The sequence below is a fragment of the Orycteropus afer genome, unplaced genomic scaffold (assembly GCF_000298275.1).
Source record: "Orycteropus afer afer isolate SDZICR_OR568_19922 unplaced genomic scaffold, OryAfe1.0 scaffold00137, whole genome shotgun sequence".
Classification (NCBI taxonomy): Eukaryota; Metazoa; Chordata; class Mammalia; order Tubulidentata; family Orycteropodidae; genus Orycteropus; species Orycteropus afer.
The window spans coordinates 7,108,553-7,128,882 of NW_006921724.1; the positions used below are offsets into that span (position 1 = coordinate 7,108,553).

At 37.7% G+C, this 20,330-nt stretch overlaps 1 protein-coding gene across 1 annotated transcript in view; it reads right to left on the minus strand.

Annotated features, from left to right (window-relative positions):
* Positions 1–20,330, minus strand: part of DSCAM (DS cell adhesion molecule) — a 981,394-nt gene that overhangs the window by 150,937 nt on the left and 810,127 nt on the right. Inside the window, exons 18-19 of the mRNA XM_042781616.1 lie at positions 10,739–10,979; positions 8,915–9,061 (exon numbers count right to left, since the gene is read on the minus strand). Of these exons, the coding sequence (XP_042637550.1) occupies positions 8,915–9,061; positions 10,739–10,979 (388 nt within the window). The remainder of the gene's footprint in view (positions 1–8,914; positions 9,062–10,738; positions 10,980–20,330) is intronic.

The following is a 20,330-nucleotide window of genomic DNA, read 5'->3' on the forward strand; positions in this document are numbered from 1 at the left end:
TTATATTTATATGTGTATGTAGCATAGTACCTAAGACATTTGACTGCTAACCAGAAGGCTGGTGGTTCAAACCCATCAGCCACTCCTTGGAAGGAAGATTGGGTAATCTACGTCCGTAATGATACTGCCTTGGAAACCCAAGGAGGGGTCACTATGAGTCGGATCTGATTCGATGGCACATAACAACAACAACATATAAAACTTATGCCAGTTCCATCATTGTCCTTTGGAAGCAGATAAATTGTATTCTATATTTCACAGGTACACAGATGAAAAGGAATTTTTTTCCAGGATGGAACATGCCTCAAGTCTTACCCATATTCGATTTAGATGATTCAGAAGATGACATTTTGGACTTAGAGTTGATTTACAACTTTTTGGATGATGTGAGGGAGTGGACGTGTTTTGCATGTGGCAAGGACATGAATTTTTGGGGACCAGAAGGTAAATATCTTCAGCCAAAACAAGGCCAGGAGCTGATTGTGGAACCAACAATCAATTGCTCATATGCATGTTCAAGTTGAAGCTGAAGACAATAAAAGAAGTCCAAGAGAGCCAAAATATGACTTTGATTATATCCCTCCTGGATTTAGAGACCATCTGAAGAATAGATTTGATGCATTGAACACCAATGACTAACAACCAGAAGAACTGTGGCATGACACGAAGAACATCATTCATGAAGAAAAATAATGATTATTAAAAAGACAGGAAAGGAAGAAAAGAACAAAATGATATCAGAAGAGACTTGGAAACTTGTTCCTGAATAGAGAGCAGCTAACACAAATGGAAGAAATGACAAGATAAAAGAGCTGAACAGAAGATTTCAAAGAGCAGCTTGAGAAGAAAAGTCAATTATTATAATGGAATGTGCAAAGACCTGGAGTTAGAAAACCCAAAGGAAAGAGCATGCTCAGCATTTCTCAAGCTGAAAGATCTGAAGAGAAAATTCAAGCCACAAGTTGCAATATTGAAAGATTCTATGGCCAAAATACTGAATGATGCAGGAAATATCAAAAGAAAATAGAAGGAATACAGAGTCACTGTACCAAGAAATAATTGGTCTATGTTAGTCTATTTTAGGAAGTGGCATATGATCAAGAATAAATAGTATTGAAGGAAGAAGTTGCAGTTGCACTGAAGGAATTGGTGTAAAACAAGGCTCCAGGAATTGAAGGAATACCCATTGAGATGTTTCAACAAACAGACGCTGAGCTGGAGGCACTTACTTGTTTATGCCAAGAGACTTGAAAGACAGCTACCTGGCCAACTGACCTGAAGAGATCCATATTTGTACTCATTCCAAAGAGAAGTGATCCAAGAAAATGTGGAAATTGTCAAACAATATCATTAATACCAAACATAAGTAAAATTTTGCTGATGATATTTCAAAAATGGTTGCACCATTATATTGACAGGAAACTTCCAGAAATGCAAGCTGGATTCAGAAGAGGACATGGAATGAGGGATATCATTGCTGACATCAAATGGATCTTGGCTGAAAGCAAAGAATACTAGAAAGATGTTTACTTGTGTTTTGTTGACTATGCAAAAACATTCAACTCTGTGGATCATAACAAATTATGGATAACATTGAAAAGAATGGGAATTCCAGAACACTTAATTGTTCTCATGTGGAACCTGTTCACAGACCAGGAAGCTGTCATTCAAATAGAAGAAAGGGATACTGTATGGTTTAAAATCAGAAGTGTGTGCATCAGGGTTGTATCCTTTCACCATACTTATTCAGTCTATGCTGAACAAATTATCTGCAAAACAGGACTATATGAAGAAGAATGAGACATCCAGTTTGGAGGAAGATGCAATAACAACCTGCGATGTGCAGAAGACACAACCTTGCTTGCTGAAAGTTAAGATGACTTGAAGCACTTACTGATGAAGATTAAAGACTGCAGTCTGCAATATGGATTGCACCTCAACATAAAGAAAACAAAAATCCTCACAACTGGACCAATAAGCAGCATCACAATAAATAGAGAAAGGATTGAAGTTGTCGAAGATTTCCTATTCAACACAAATGGAAGCAGCGGTCAAGACATCAGACGACGTATTGCACTGGGAAAATCCGCTGCAAAAGACCTCTTTAAAGTGCTGAAGAGCAAAGATATCTCTTTGAAGACTAAGGTGCACCTAACCTAAACCATGGCATTTTCAATAGCCTCATATGCATGTGAAAGCTAGACAATGAGTAAGGAAGACTGAAGAAGAATTGATACTTTTGAGTTGTGGTGTTGGTGAAGAATACTGAAGGTACCATGGACTATCAGAAGAATGAATAAATCTGTCCTGGAAGAAATGTAGCTCCTTGGAAGCAAGAATGGCCAGATTTCATCTCACCTACTTTGGTCATATTGTCAGAAGGGACCATCCCCTGGAGAAGGATACTATGCTTGGTGAATTAGAGAGTCAGTGAAAAAGGGGAAGACCTTCAATGAGATGGATTGGCCTAGTGACTGCAACAAGAGGCTCAGGTAGAGCAAGGATTGTGAGGCTGGCACAGGACTGGGCAGTGTTTCATTCTGTTATGCATAGGGTTGCTATGAGTCAGAACTGACTCAATGACACCTAACGACAACAACAACAACAATGGGTAGAATGTTATGGATTGCTTTTTGTCCCATGAAAATATGCTTTGTAAATACTAACCTTTATGCTTATGGTTATGATCCCATTTGGGAATGGGCTGTCTTTGTTATGTTCATGCGACAAGATTAGTATACAACATGTCTTGAATCAGTCTCTTTTGAGATATAAAGGAGACTATAAAAGAAAGTAAAAGAAGCAGAGATGGGGGAGAAAGATGCCAAGTCACTTCAAAATTGTCCAGGGACAGAAACTCAGAAGAGACCTTCCTGCAGAGCCAGGAGAGAGAGCAAGACTTCCCTGAGAGCCAGCACCCTGGATTCAGACTTCAAGCCTCCTAAATTTAAGAAAATTTCTCTTTGCTAAAGTCACACACTTGTGGTATTTTTGTTATAGAAGCACTAGATAACTAAGACAAAAGTGGCCAACTTGAGAAAAATGAGGGTGAGGTGTGTGACTAGATCATTGTGCTGGGGAAAGAAAGCCAGGCAGGGCAAAGAAGGTAAAAAGATAGTCTTGGTCTAATGATTTCCTGAGAGTTAAGCAGAGCAATGACTTTGAAAGGATATAGTCTGAAATCTGAGCAGATGATTCATAAAAATGAGAATAATGTTTGTTCATGGGTGTGTTTCTCATCCATTCATAAAGTAAACTATCATTTGCCACAGATGGGATAGAAATTCTACCCCCTGACCATTTATGTCAGCTTCCATTATAGTATTCAATTATAATTTTAACTTTCCTTAACACATGTAATAGAGGTCAATTGGTTTAGGAGAAAATAATTTATTGTTAATGGAAAGACTGGAAAAACTGAACTCATCAAGATCTTCTCAGTGTTCATTATATTAAGAATTACATGTGTGCACAGACACACACAACACATGCACACATGTGTACACACCCCACACACATGTGCACACACTATACACATGTATACACAAATGTACACCTATGCATATACATGTAAATGCACAGTGTGTGTAAATGTGCATATACACATATGCACATGTATGCAGATAATTTATACACATAATGCATATACATACAGCATGTAAATGTTTGCACACATGAGCACATACATGTGCATACATGCAGGGAAAATACAACAAATCAGGGAGCACACAGGGGTTGTCTGCCAGGAGCTAGTTATAAGAACTTGACTGAGTGTTTCAACCTTTTGTTTTTTCATCTTTACATCTTTACCTTCTAAAGAAAGTACAAGCTAGTATTACCATGTGGGAGAAGGTTGTGTCATTTTGGCAGTGCTACCCACTCATAAGACATGTGATGAGGAAGAGGGTGGCTAAGACGAAAAAGGAAAAAAAAATAGTGCACCTTGATATTTTCCAGGAAAGCACCAATATAAAGAATTAGCTCTGCTAATAAATTATATATAATTTAAAAAATATATTAGGGAGTTTAACATTTTGTTCATATTAACAACTACAGTGAACTAGCCTATTATGAATCATAAATATGGTTACAAAGATTTCTGAAACTATCTGAGCACTAGAATCACTCTTTCTACACAAAAACCTTATCTCCTTGAAGGAAGGGCATTTTGTGATCAGCAAATACTTGTTTGAAATACAAAGCATATGGCTATATGGATGAAGCACAAAGCAAAATTATGAAAAGATCAAATATAAAATAACATGTTTACTGTGGTCTTCCATTTAGCTATTGCTCTTTTGTAATGATTTCAACACCGATTTCTATCACTTACTTTCCACAGCCTTCACCAAACCAGATGGCATTGAATTGATCCCAACTCATGGCAACCTCATGTATGACGGAGTAGAACTGTGCCCTATAGCCTTTTCCTGGCTGTAATCTTTTTATTTTTTTAACTTTTTATTGTGATTTGGGTGAAAGTTTATGGACAAATTGGTTTTCCATTCAACAATTCATAGACATTTTGCTTTGTGACATTGATTATAATCCCCACAATGCAAATAGCATTCTTCTCATTTTTATACTTTTATACATATGGTTAGGGGTTGGCCATTTACCAAATGTATTTTTATACATATTTCTGAAAGTATTGGGCCACAGCTAATTCAGAGAATAGTAACAATCTTGGTCTCTCCCTTCTTGTATGAGTCTATATAGGTGTGTATGTGTGTGCATGTGTATGTGATGTTTTCTTAAGATTCAGCAGGTATAATTCTGTTCAGTCACCACACCTTCACTAGGATCATGTGATCATGTGAGATCTACACCCACCAAGCCTTGGGAACACCGCCTGTGGTGATTCATGGGGACCTTTTGCATACAGCAATCACATGAAATCACCTGTAAATTCATAAAGGTTCACTTGCATAGGTAACAGGTAGGAAGTGTCTGGTGTAAGAAGATTTATGTTCCTGAGGGTTCTTCTCACCTTTTGGAAACCAGGTGTAGGATTTAATGTTTGATTTAACAGATGATTAATCAGATCATATTAAGCTTGAATAAGCAAAAAATATCTTTAAGAACTACGTGCATCTTCAAGCATTCTTTAAAGAACCTTATGTTATCAAATATTCAAGTTTTGAAAGCTGTGAAGGTGAAAAATTGGCTGAACTATGTCAGCTACATCAACCCCCTCAGAACTTGGATGCTAATAGGCAATATTAGGCAATGTGAGTGTTTCATGAAAATATGGATGATGATGATGAATAACACTTCTGGTATTGAAGGAAAAGTCCAAGCTCCACTGAAGGAACTGGAAAAAAAAAACCTCCAGGAACTGATGCAATACCCATTGAGATGTTTCAACGAACTGATGCAGTATTGGAAGTACTTACTCATTTATGCCAAGAAATAAGGAAGCCAGATACCTGAGCAACTGATCAGAAGAGATCAGTATTTGTGCCCATTCTAAAGAAAGGTGATCCAAAGATCCAAAAGAATGTGGAAATTATCAAACAATATCATTAATATCACATACAAGTAAAATTTTGCCAAAGACAATTAAAAAATGGTTGCAACAGTATATTGACAGGGAACTTCCAGAAATTCAAATTGGATTCAGAAGAGGATGTGGACTAAGGGATATCATTGCTAATGTCCGATGGATATTGGTTGAAAGCAAAGAATGCCAGAAAGATGTTTACTTGTGTTTTATTGACATTCGACTGTGTGGATCATAACAAATTATGGGCAATACTGAGAAGAATGGGAATTCTAGGATACTTAATTATTCTTGTGGGGAACCTATACATACAAGAGGCTATTGTTCAAAGAGAATAAGGGGCTATTGCATGGTTTAAAATCAGAAGGGTACATGTCAGGATTATCTTTCACCATACTTATTCAATCTGTATACAGAGCAAATAATCCAAGAAGTTGGATTATATAAAGAATAAAGCATCAGGGTTTGTGGAGGAACAATTAAAACCCTGTTATATGCAGATGACACAACTTTCCTTGCTGAAATGAAGATGACTTGATGCACTGACTGATGAAGATCAAAGACTACAGTATTCAGTATGGATTACACCTCAACATAAAGAAAACAAAATCCTCACAACTGGACCGATAAGCAACATCATGATAAATGGAGAAAAGATTGGAGTTGTCAAATATTTCATCTTACTTGGATTCACAATCAATAATCAACAATCCATAATCATAAAAGCAGCAGTCAAGAAAACAGATGTTGTACTGCATTGGGCAAATCTGCTGCCAAAGACCTCTTTAAAGTATTAAGAAACAAAGACACCACTTTGAAGACTAATGTGCACCTAACTGAAATCATGGAATTTTCTATCACTTCATATGCATGTAAAAGCTGGAAAAGGAGTAAGGAAGATTGTGGTGTTGGTGAGGAATACTGAAAATGCCATGGACTGCCAGAAGCATGAACAAATCTATCCTGGAGGAAGTATAGCCAGAATGATCTTTAGAAGCAAGAATGGCCAGATTTTTCACCTATTTTGGTCATGTCAGAAGGGACTATTCCCTGGAGAAGGATATTATACTGTAAAATAGAGGATCAGCAAAAAAGGGGAAGACTCTCAATGAGATGGATTGACACAGTGGCTGCAATGATGGGTTCAAGCATAGCAAGGATTGTGAGGACAGCCACAGGACCAGGAAGTGTTTGGTCCTGTTGTACACAGGGTCGTTATGAGTTGGAGCTAACATGACAACACCACCAACACCACCACTAAAAGAAATTCTTTTTGTGTAAATTCTTTTAGTGTCAGACAGCTGTTAGGTGAGTGTGTTAGGAAGTTTCATTTTAGTTTATTAAAGATGAGAAGTAGAAACCAGAAAAATATATATAATGATATCTTATGGTATTTTATCAATGAGTAGATTATTTTTTCAAATCTTCTTTGCTCTATATATCTGTGAGTTTTAAAAAAGCTGTTTTGTGTGTTTGTGGTGGGGGGATGTGAAGTTGTTAAAGAATCATCTACTTCAACCTGTGGCACTGCACAATACATTTGTGGCCTTAACTTCAAGCTTGTGGTTATGCATATATTATATTCTCCCACCCTCCCTAATCTGGAATATCCATCAGCGTGGACATCACATCCTCAATCTCTGTACAGTCTTAGCACAGAGTAGCTGTTGAATTAAAATGTCTGTTGGGAGAATGAGTGGGTAGATCTTTACAACACCCTTTCAGTGCCAGGTAACAATGAGAAGAACTGGACTCACATGAAGGAGATCTAGACCTTGTGCCTGAGAAGCCAATCAGGCTACAGACATGGATAGCTAAGTCAGTATTTATTTAGCAAATTGCATTTTTTTTTTAAAAAATGTTTCTTCCTATATGCACAGACTTGCTATGACAACAACAATTTTAACCAATGTATATATTATTGCTACAACAGCAAATACATGAGTTAAAATTTCAAGTGAGGGATAAGAACAGAATAGCAGGGGAAAAAGAGGATAGAGTTCATCGGGAATGACATGCCTGCTATATCTGGAGTTCCAATAATGGAGGCTCCTGTTATCTCCAAAGTCTATCTCTTTTCATTGGCCCTATGGTTCCTTTTACCTGTATGGAGATGGGGACCTGTTGGCAGAGCAACCATAGGTAGTCTTGAGCAGGGATGGAGTTGGTGTGGGACAGACTGTTCACCCAAAGACAGAAGAGAGCACCCACCAGGGGACCACCTCCAGTTGGCCACCTCCAGTTAGTTGGGATGGAAGAATCACCACACAGGAGGGGAAGTCCAACCCCAGGTGCTAGGAGGCTAGGAAATCAGGAGCAGGGAAAGATGCTGTTGGGCAGACTTTGGGAGTCCTCTCCTGCTAGGTACGGGCTACACAGAGGTGGCTCTATCATGTTCAGGAGTGGGGTTTAGTCAGCAATCACAATGTGAAAGCAAAAAGACCATGATGCATTTTCTCTAAGAAACTCTGACTCCAATTTTGCTGCCATTTGAGTATGTATTGTCTTATCAGTTTTGCTCAAACTGGAGAATTTTGTCCTACAGTTGGAAAGAAAACAACCACAACAAAGAAACAAGAACAATAAAGAGAAAGAGCAGAAGAACAAAGAGGAGGATGACAAGAAAGACAAGGAGAAGAAGGAGGAGAAACAGGATAAGAAGAAAGTATAACAAATGGAGAATTCTGAAGTTAATGGCTCCTCATGGATAATACTACTATTCTTTCCCATGGTATTCTGCTATTGCTCCTGAATTCCTTAGCCTTGTAGTCCAAATATAGGAATTTAAGAAGTTTCCAAGCTGAGTTCTTTTTGGGAAATGGAAGAGGACAATATTTTAGGATTCACAACACGTAATACTTGGTAGATGCAGATTGAGGTTTTGTGCTACCTGCCGAGCCTGGGTGAAATATGTTGACATGGACAGACCCTCACAATTAGGAAAATACAGCTAGTCTACACTTTTCCAAGTACTACCCCTTTCCTATGCCCAAAATCGTTTCTTGAAGGCATATAATGTTTTAATTAGCTTGTACATACCTGTTATCCCTGGGTGGTACAAGTAGTTACTATGCTCACTGCTAACTGGAAGTTTAGAGGTTTGAGTGCATTAGAAAAAGAGTCCTGGCAATCTAGTTTTGAAAAATCAGCCACTGAAAACCCTATGGAGCACAGTTCTACTCTTGACAGTCATGGGTTACTATGAGTTTGGGGCCAACTCAACAGTAGTAAACAGTAACAACAATAAATCCATTGGTTAAAATAAGAACAAAATATCATGGGGAAAAGAGGATAGTGCTCATTGGGAAAGACATGCCCACCTTCTTCTGAGTCCCCTGGTGGGAATGGAGTCTGCAAATTCCATTGTGCATACTTGGGGGCAAACTCATAGACCAGGTTTAGTCCTCTTACCTCCGTCCATGAGGTTGGCCCAGTAAATGACTCTGAACCCCTGGAGAATTCCATTCAAGGCTTCTTTGGAAAGTGTGGACCAGGATATTGATATGCTTTCTGGTGATGTTGCTATGGCTTGGACATTTTCAGGGGGGTAACTGGGCACTGAAATTAAATAATTAGAATCTGTAATAACTGTGGGTGGTTTTATTAGCAAAGCAATATTGAATAAACAGCATAGTTTAATATTTCAATGTGCAAGCAAAACAAAAATTTGCACTCAATCTCCAATATGGGAGAAAAACAAAACAAAACAAAAACCCAAACAAGTGCTACTTCCCTATACAAATATTTATTAGCTTGGTAAATATGAATTTGTGCTCAGGTCCTAATGGACTTCCATAGTCTGTCTTTCCAACTTTATTGTTTTACTTTTAAATAGATTATCCCAAACTTAAGAACTTGAATACACTTCTGATCTGATTACATAAGTAAATGACCATTACTCATCTGGTTTATTTTCTGATTATTCATGCAAGTCACTGTTTTAAGGTATATTTCCTTTATATAGTGCATCTCCATATTTAGTAATATCTGGCATACAAAGAATATTTAAAATACGAAAAGTGCTAAAGGCAGTGATATAATTCTTTCTCATTTGCTGCCCCATTCCCCTCATCTTCCCTACCAAGACTAAAATACTTTATCAGAGTAAAGAGAAACAATGGATGAGGAGACAAGTTAGAAGACTGTATGACATATTTTTTAATACTATGTTATGCAAACCTTAAATATTGTGGCTAGGAGAGTGGGCAAATTGCTCACTGAAGCATTCATCTTAATGAAAAATGAACACTGAATTAAAAAAAAAAGGCATAAGATCATAAGGTAAAAAGAAAATGCCCATCTTTAAGTTTCTGGGGTATCTAAACTTCTCTTCCTGTAACAATTATCATAGGTCATAAGTCATAATTTGTCTCCTCGAACCTATGACCAAGTGGCTAACTGCCTAAGAAATATTATAATATAAGCTTGTTCCTTTAAATCTACTACTTATTGCCCCAGTTAATGCATGTCTTATCTCTGCCTAAAAGACCATACCTCCAGACACCAGGGTTCCCTCTCTTTTTCCAAGCTCTGGTAGCATAGTGCCTAAGGCACTTGACTGTTAACCAGAAGGCTGGCACTTCCATAACGATACCGCCTCGGAAACCCAAGGAGGGGTCACTATGAGTTGGGGCCGACTCTATGGGCAACAACAACAACTGAAAATTTAAGCACTTTAGTACATCCTTAGCAAGTCATAGTATAACAGTGATTTAATCATCTATAGTCACTAGGGGGCACTCCATCACTATAAGATTTGCTCAAAGAAGTCTGAAAATTCAGGTTTTTTCTGGTCTCAGAATGCTTGAAAATGTAAAGCAATCTTAAAAAAAAAAAAAAAAAAAAGAAGAAAGAAAGAAAGAAAACCCTTTTTAACATTGATTTGGGAGAAATTCTCAGAAAATTGTATTTCTTCATTCTAGTCAGACTTCTGCAGTGATCAGTCAAGTCTTGATATCACTTGGGAAAAGCCTGATTGTTATACTTGAAATAAATGAGCAAGATTCTGAAACAAAAATGGATTTTGGCTTTTCAATCAGGGTCTGTTAAGGATAGGACCCAATCCATGCTGTCTATGAGTTAATTAGGGCAGATTTCCCACCGGAGCCACTAGTCCCTGTAGGCTTAGTGGCCTTTGACACTGAAAAGCCAATGCCAGCAGAGAGCCAGGGGATCTGGAATGTTGACCAGAAACCGTCCTGAAGGAATGCTTAGAGCTGCGGCTCCCAAACCTACCATCCTCGAGAGTAGTGGTGATGATTTCCTGAGAAGAAGGTCCCGTTCCAGCCCGGTTGCAGGCCTGCACCACAAGGCCATACTGGGTGAACTTATTTAGGTTGTCCAGGGTGTAAATCTCACTGTCCCCAGTGGTGTCAATACTGATAATGTTGAATTGGAAGTTGCCCCCAGTGCTGTACTCTCGGTAACCTATTTGGTAGCCACGGATAATCCCATTTTGCAAATGTTTCTTGGGAGCCTAAACAGGAAAGAAAAGAATACACTAAAGAATACATGAGGTATGACAGGGATGAAATCACACCCACCCAGCATGTTGAGACTTGTTTGGGAAACCGAAATAAATCCAAATAATAATATTAAGTGTAGTCGTAGTAGTAATAGTATTGGCAAACTCACATAGTGCTAGCTGTTTGCAGCATTACCTGATTTATGCTGCAATCCCCACCACAACCCTGTAAGATAGTAGTATTATCCACAATTTACATCTAAAGACCCTAAGGCATGATAACTTAACAGTGTCATACAAATGTAATTGGCAAAAGGGGAATCTGAGATTCAAGTACCTTGTACTCTTAGCCTCTCCTACATGCTGCCCTAGCAGTCTTCTCTAATTGGTTGGGACTTTGCAAAAGACTGAGTTTGTGGTGTCTCCATGCCCAACAACAATCACACAGTTAGACTGATCTTTATTTATGCACCAACAATATGATTGAACTTGCTGACTCTGTGCTAGGCATTGTTCTAAATGTGTTTGAGAAGTGAATTTTATAAAGAATGGTCTCTGCCCTGTGTGGAGATGGAGGCCCACATGGAGGTGGAGCTAATATTCTAGGGAGATATCCAAGAGCAAAGGTATTTCCAGGTTGAAAGCTAGGATGTGAAGGGCAGTCCATTGAGGACATGAAGTCAACCATCTTGCACTGAAGCTTAAGTCATTCTAGGAATCATCCTGGGGTGATTTGAAGTAAGGATGGATAGGCTAGAGTTAGCTTCAGTCTGCTTATGATAGAAGGGTCTGCCTATTCAAAGATAGAACATTTTGGCAGCCATGTTTGATTTATTTAGGAAACCAGAGCCTTTTCAAGTATATTATAAGAACAACACCCAGGGGATGCTCCAAGTAGTCAAAGCTCTGTAGCCTTTCAACAGTCAACAGATATGTACAGATGTGTAGGTATGTGTGTGAATGTATATGTATGTATGTGTATGTGAGTGTATAAAACTCACTGCCATCAAGTCAATTCCAACTCATAGTGACCCCCATTGGGTTTCTGAGGTGATAAATCTTTACAGAAATAGATTGCCCCATCTTCCTTCAACATAGCAGCTGGTGGGTTTGAACGAACAACTTTCTGGTTAGCAGTCAAATGGCTTAGGCACTGCGCCACCAGAGCTCTTTGTGTATGTGTACACATGTATATGTATACACACACACACACACATTCTTTTTTGTTAAGTAAAAATCATGGATCTAGATCTCTCAGAAAGCCTTCTCTTCCCTGAAAGTGCTGATAATCGAGTTGCAGAGAGAAGATAAACACTTAAACACTTCAGAAACCGTAGAGAACTGTGAAGTGTCAGAGTGTATGGCACTGGAAGATGAAGACCAGCAGGCATGGAGAAAGTGGTACATAAGAGTAGTCTGAAGAAGTCAGAAGAGGCAGATCCAGGTGAGCTTGGAAGGATGGATGGGGCCCAGGGAAGTGGAAGTGAGGATGCGATGGATCAAGCCAGCAGAAAGGAGACAGGGGAGAGGAAGAGCCTACTTACTAGCAGAGAGTTTATAATGCACAGTAGTGAGAAATGACAATAAAGGAAAGGGCGGAGCTGCAGGTTGGAGCTATTCCTTGAAAACAGCAAATAATCACAGTTGTCTAATATGTAAACTCTCAGTGGGATTAGGTGCCCCAGGCTGTCTTTTGGTGTTAGTCTGAGTTAAACAAGTGAAGTAAAACCACATTTTATTTCTAAAGCAAATGTCTTTATTTACAGTTCTTTTGGATTCTCATTGCTTTTCTCAACCACCAGTCTGAATCCGTACATCCACACGGTGCTAATAGATATCAATGAAACAGCCATTTAAACAATTTATTTATCTAGTCAAGTTGGCACAGTTAGTCCCTGATAAAAGAGTTCATACCCTTCTTATCATAAGCAAATACTTATGAACTCTTGAATCAACCAGTAGAGTGGCTTTTGTGTTCATGTACCACAGTTTTCCATTTCGTCCTGAAAGAAAATCTAAAGGTTTTAGATTTTGAAGATTCAGTTACATGGAAATTATTTTACTACATCTACTAAACTATGTTTATATCATTTAATCATTAAATCAGATTTCTCAACCAAAGTCATCTGTAAGTCAAATTTAGAAAAAAGAAATTATAATTTTATTGTTAAATGTAGTGGCCAAAATATTGTTGTTGTGTGCTGTTGCATTGATTCCAACTCATAGAGACCACATGTGACAGAACAGAACTGCTCCATAGGGTTTCTAGGCTATAATCTTTACAGTTGGAAGATTGCCATGTCTTTCTCCTGCAGAACTGCTGTGTGAGTTCAAACCACCAATGTTCAGTTAGCAGCCAAGTGCCTAATCATTGCACCACCAGGGTTCATTGTGGCCAAAATACAAATAAAAATTAAAACAAATTTAATTAAATCTACTGTAAAGCCACAGTTGTTAAAACAGTTTTATATTGGTACAAGGAGACACATAGACCAATGGAACAGAATTGAGAACTCAGAAATAAATCTTTCTACCTATAGACAGCTGATCTTTGACAACAATCAAAAATTCATTAAATGGGGAAGAGATAGTCCATTTAATAAATTGTTGTTGTTGTTATGTGCCGTCGAGTCAAACCCGACTCATAGCGACCCCTCCTTGGGTTTCCGAGGCAGTATCACTACGGAAGTAGGATTGCCCAACCTTCCTTCCGAGGAGTGGCTGGTGGGTTTGAACCGCCAGCCGTCTGGTTAGCAGGCAAGTGTCTTAGCCACTATGTTGGAAAAACTGTATATCCATTGCAGAAAAATGAAACAGGACCCGTAACTCACACTATATACAAAAATGAACTCAAGTTAGAGTAAACCTGAAGAAAAAACATAAAGCCATAAGGCCATCAAAGAAAAAATAGGGACAAACTTTGTTGTTGTTGTTGTTGTGTGCCGTCGAGTCAAACCCGACTCATAGCGACCCCTCCTTGGGTTTCCGAAGCAGTATCACTAAGGAAGTAGGATTGCCCAACCTTCCTTCCGAGGGGACAAACTTAGGGGTCCTAATTCAGGGCATAAACACACTATTGAATATAACTAAAAATGCACAAACACCAGGAGACCAACTAGATGACTGGGACCTCCTAAAAATTAAAGACATATATGTATAAAAAAAAAATTTAACCAAAAGAATAAAAAGAGGACACATAGGCTGGGAAAAAACTTTGGCAATTACATATTGGACAAGGGGCTAACCTCTAAAATATATAGAAAACTTAACAAAAACACAAATAATCCAATTAAAAAATGGGCAGAAGACATGAACAGACACTTTACCAAAAAAGACATTCAGGCAGCTAACAAACACATGAAGAAATGCTTGAGATCATTAGCCATTAGAGAAACACAAATCAAAACAACAATGAAATATCATTTGACCCCAGCACTAATAGCAAAGTTCATAAACACAGAAAACTGCAAATGCTGGTGAGGGTGTGGAAGGACTAGAACTCTAAAATACAGCTGGTGGGACTGTAAAATGGTGCAAACACAGTGGAATATAGTATGGTGATTCCTTAAAAAGCTGGAAATAGAAATACCATGGGAGCTCTTGTAGCAAATAGAAATACCATATGATCCAACAATCCACTAGTAGCTAAATATGCTAAAGAAATAAGAGCTATGCCATGAACAGATATATGCACACTCATGTTCATCAAAGCACTATTCAAAATAGCAAAAAGATGGATGCAATCTAAATGCCCATCAATGGAGGAATGGATCAACAAATTATGGTACATGTATACAATGGGATACTACTCACCATTAAAGAACAATGATGAATCTGTGAAATATCTCACAACATGGATGAACTTGGAGGTCATTAGGCTGAGTGAAATGAGTTAAACACAAAAGGACAAATATTGTAGGAGACCATTATTATAAAAGGTCAAGGAAAGAGTTTCACAAAAAAGAAATATTCTTTGATGGTTACCAGGTGTAGGTGGGGAAGAGTAGGTAAACCACTAACTAGAAGGTAGGGAAGAAAGTTACCTAATTATTCTAATTAATTGTCCAAAGAACTTGCTGTAAACTTAAAGCCTGCCTAAGATATCACCCCAGAAACAGTGTGTGGGGCAATATAGTCTGGGAAAGAGGTAAGTGTAGACAGGGGAAGCAAATGCTACAAGAAAATATTTATATAGAACAAATAATTTAGCTAAATCCTTTTCAACTAGCAAAAGGGCTTGCTTGCTGATTTTTAGTTTGTGGAGTTTAGGGTTTAATCACACCTGTGTGGGCAATCTACTTCCATAGTGATACTGCCACTGAAACTCAAGGAGGTGTCACTATGAGTCAGATCTGACTCAATGGCAGTGCGTTTGGTTTTTTGGTTGGTGATACAGATGGCACAGGTGAGGTGGAAAAGTCTTCCTTTTTTTTTTCTTCATAGGTGAACACATTCTAACTAGCTTAACTATGACAGAAAACTGCTTGTTTTTTGTTGCTGTTGTTCTGTTCAGTTTTGGTATCTTTTTTAAAAGTTAATAGAACATTGTAATTTTTTCTTAGAAGAGCTAAATTTCTAATCTTGCTATTTCTAGAATGGCATAAAGGTTACCTGATTCTCCTCAAAATGTTTTGCTGAAGAATTATTTTATTGTCTTGTAATAAAAGTACACCTTGACTATTCCTATGCAACCACTATTCACATTTTGAATATTTAACTAAGAAACATTTTTTATCTAAACAAGTCCCCTCCATCTCACCATACATGGTTTTTCATTTCATATTCTATCAATACCATATTCCTATAGTTATTCCATAATCTTTAATAATTATATTTCATTATATTGATGTTTTATTTTGTTTAACCATTTTCTCTTCATTAGGAACATTGTTTTCTAATTTATTTTCTACCACAGATACTATGTTAAGCATGTTTTACACATACAGTTTCTGTGTTTTTAAGTTTACTTATTGGACTAAACTCTTAGGCATGAATGATGGACTTTTTTTTTTTTTAAGTCATGCTTCAATTGACTGTTAATAAGGTAAGCTTTTTTGTTATTAATCTTTTAGGTATGTAATATAATATACAACTTAATAGACTGGGTTTATCACAAAGAATAAACAAGAGAGCTCTCCTCCATTTTTATTAATAATCCTATTCTGAAGTAAAATATATTGAATAAAATTATGAGTTATCTATAGGCAGTAAGTAGAGTTCAAAACAATCTATGGGTATCACACAGAATAGACAGTTGTGCTTGAGAAAGAAGTGATAGGTGATTTTTATAAATTAAACATATATTAATGCCATAGATTTTGGGCACCCAAACAATGAAGTTTTACAGTAGTTTGAAAAAGGTAGTGTGGAGGGAATAGATAATGCCTGTTAATGGGTATGAGGTTTTTTTATGGGGTGATGAAAATGTTCAGAAGAAAACATGGTAATTATTGCAGAACTCTGTGAACATAATAAAAAACCACTGAATTGTACATTTTAAACAGAAATATTATGTTAATTAAAGCTCAGTAAAGCTGTATTTTTTTTAAGACAATGTGCTAAAATCATGATTAGGTTATTAACTTTCTACTTCAATAACAATTGCTTATGCTATCATCATTACTTTGAAGACCACCATCACCAATCAATACTTGCCACTAACACCACCCCCAATGAACCATTGTTATTACTAGCACCAACATCAACACCACCACTTCTTGCCACCAACACCATAATTACTAATATCACCTCTATTTACCATCTCCACTATTATAAATACCACCTCCTCCATCAGTGCCACCCCATCACTACCACCATCTCCATCAACATCAACACCACCTCTTCCATTACTACCATCAGCACATCTACCACCACATCTGCCACCATTTCTACTTCTGCCACCACCATTGTTACCTCCAGCATGAATATCACTGTAACAATTACTACTAGCCCATGTCATCACCAACACTTATTAAAAATTTGTTTTTTCTAAACAGTGTAATTGGTACCATATATATTCCCATTCTAGAACACTTAATTGTGCTTACGAGGAACCTGTACAAAGACAAAGAGGCAATCATTTGAACAGAACAAGGAGTTATTGCTTGGTTTAAAATCAAGAAAGGTGGACTTCATAGTTGTATCCTTCCATCATACTTATTCAATCTGTATGTTGAGCAAATCATCTAAGCAGCTGAATTATATGCAGAAGAATGTAGCATCAAGATTGTGGGAAGATTCATTGACAATCTGTGCTATGCAGATGACACAGTCTTCCTTAATGAAAGTGAAGAAGACTTGAAGCACTTACTGAAGAAGATCAAAAACTACAGCCTTCAGTATGGATTACACCTCAACATGAAGAAAACAAAGATCCTTACAACTGGATCAATAAGCAACATCATAATAAATGGAGAAATTAATAATGTTATCAAGGATTTCGTTTTATGTGGATCCACTGTCAATGCCCTTTGAAGCAGAAGTGAAGAAATTAAATGACATATTGCATTGGACAAATCTGCTGCAAAAGATCTTTTTAAAGTGCTAAGGAGCAAATATGTCACTTTGAAGATTAAGGTGTCCCTGTCCCAAGCCATGGTATTTTCCATGGTCTTATATGTACATGAAAGCTGGACAACAAATAAGGAAGACAAAAGAAGAATTGATGCATTTTAATTATGGTGTTTGGGAAGAATATTGAATATACCATGGACTACCAGAAGAATGAACAAATCTTTCTTAAAAGTATAGCCAGAATGCTCTTAGAAGCAAGGATGGTAAGACTTCTTTTCCAGTGCTTTTGTCATGCAATCAGGAAGGACCATTCCCTGGAGAAGGAAATCACACTTGGTAAAGCAGAAAGTCAGTGAAAAAGAAGTAGGCCCTCAATGAGATGGATTGACAAAGTGGCTCCAACAATGGGCTCAAGCACAGCAACCATTATGGTGCAGGACTGAGCAGTGTTTTGTTCTGTTCTACACAGGATCACTATGAGTCAAAACGGACACGATGGCACCAGCAACAACATATTGTCATTTGGCCCCCACAATGCCCCTAAGAGGTCTCATTACCTTTCTTTACAGATGAGGAAATTAAAGGTCAAAGAGGTTACACCCTCTCTGCTAAGGGAAACATCTAGTTGCAATTCTATTCTCAGCTTTATTTAATTATCATATTTAGTTTTCACCACCACTTTATAGTATTCAAAGAATAATGTCACAGAGCTTCAAGTAACTTTTCTTATTTTTGCAAAACTTGTTCATGGGTTTGCAAAGTTATGATAAATTAAATATAAACTATAAACAAGACATTTTTACTTCAGGAAAAAATAGTTAATGAACCACACAAAGACAAAGTATTATATTTCCATGCACAAAAGAAAACAAAAATTCTAACTATATCAGGCAAAGTTGGAGATCTACTATAAATTATAGGCTGGATAGTCAGATTTGAGTTTTTAGATTTATTAAAATTAAAGAAATACTTGACTTCATATGGGAAAACACAGATCTCTTAAAAATACCCATAAACGCAGGGATGTTATATATTAAGTGCAGGATATTTTAGGGATTGGGCAAGTTTCAAAATGTTCTGAAAATGACCCTAGCAGCTCAGGCTGAGTTGTATGGACAAGTTCGCACAGGGGCTGTGGATTAGTGGAGCCACGTTAATCCATTTGACTAGTAATGGACTTCATATCACTCAAAAGACCAGTTACTAAGTAGTATATTTTACTTATAACAGTTGTTTTCGATGATGCATTTAATATTTCTGCTTGGAGCATGTCTATTGATTGATAGAAGAACATTTGTTCTCTACTTCTGAAATAAATTTGGAATAAAGGGAAATGGTTGGCTGGTATAGGTAGAGAAGACAGCCTAATGGGGAAGGTAGTTTTAGAATACAAAGTTAAAGAGCATTGAATAATAACTGATAAAAAGGCTAGAACATATGATTAGATTTCATGGAACTAAGTAAATGGGGCTAATGGTGAAAAAGGAAGAATAAAAAGAAATCAGGCATGAACCTTGAAACATATTTTAAATTCAGGTTGCATGATACTGGAGAAGATAGTTTTCCTAAGAAATCTCTTTGACCATTTCTGTTCTCTCCCCAGATCTCAGCAGCCCCTGTTGTAACATCTGAGACGTGCTGTAATCTTTCTAGAATAATATTCCCTGGATATTGGTTAGGTGACCAGGGTTCCTTTGAGACTGTCTGTATAACCATGGGAATTTCAATTCTTACCTTTTCCCATGTCATCAAAACTCCACAAGAGAATGTCCTTCTTCTCTCTTCCAACAATAAAGATCCTGCTCATTCTCCAAGGCTCAGCTTAACATTCAACTCACCAGGAAAGTTTCCTTAGATGGTCTCCACCCCCAGGGAGACCTCTCTTTCCCCTGGTCTCCACTTGCCCTCATTGATCTTCCATTGATTCAGTGGCAATTTATCACTTACACCTCTTTTTGTGGCCCATTCCATATTAAATGTCTGGTTCCTAAAAACTTGATTACAAGCTCCTCTAGTGCAGGGACCTTCTGATAAATATGCTTGTAATTTCACCCACTTCCCTTTCCTTGTCCAAATCTTGGTTTCAGCACAGTGGACATCCTTAGAAAATGTAATGGTAGATAAAGAACAGAAGGATTTTGAGCAAAAATGAAGTGTGACACAAAATGTGCTGGATAAGAATGATCTCAGTAGCTGGTCTATAATCTGACTGCATAGAGGTCTAATGGAAAGGGTGTAAGGCCAGAAGAAATGCCTGGACTCCAGACTGATTTAGCTGTTGGCTGGAAGGCCTGGGTTGGCCAGCGCAGAGGAGGAGCCGCAGGAATGCTATGCAACAGCTTGATGCATGGATTCAAATTGAGCAAGAGATGACTTTCATGCTGTCACCTGACATGGTGGCCATGCATAATAATGAGGGTTGGAAGCAATATTTGGAATGGTCCAGTTTCATTTCCTAGGCCCCATATGAAAAATCAGCCATTGAAAACCCTGTGGAGCACAGTTTTACTCTAACACACATGGGTCACCATGAGTCGAAGTTGACTCCAAGGCAACTGTTTTTCTTTTTTTAATCAGGGGAGAAAATAGCTTCTGAAGAGTCCATTTATTTTTCCCTTTTAAAACAAGGAGTACCAAGAGCGTGCTCACTTGTTCATTTACTTAATGCCAGTCAGCAGGTAAGATGTTTTTACAGTAAGGAGCAATCCAGACAGACCCACAGAGTTACAGCAAACTTCACCTGGCAACCAGTCCTAAAAGAGAAATTTGGAAAATATTATTGTTGTTGTTGTTTGCCATCGAGTCGGCCCCGACTCATAGTGACCCCTCCTTGGGTTTCTGAGGCAGTAT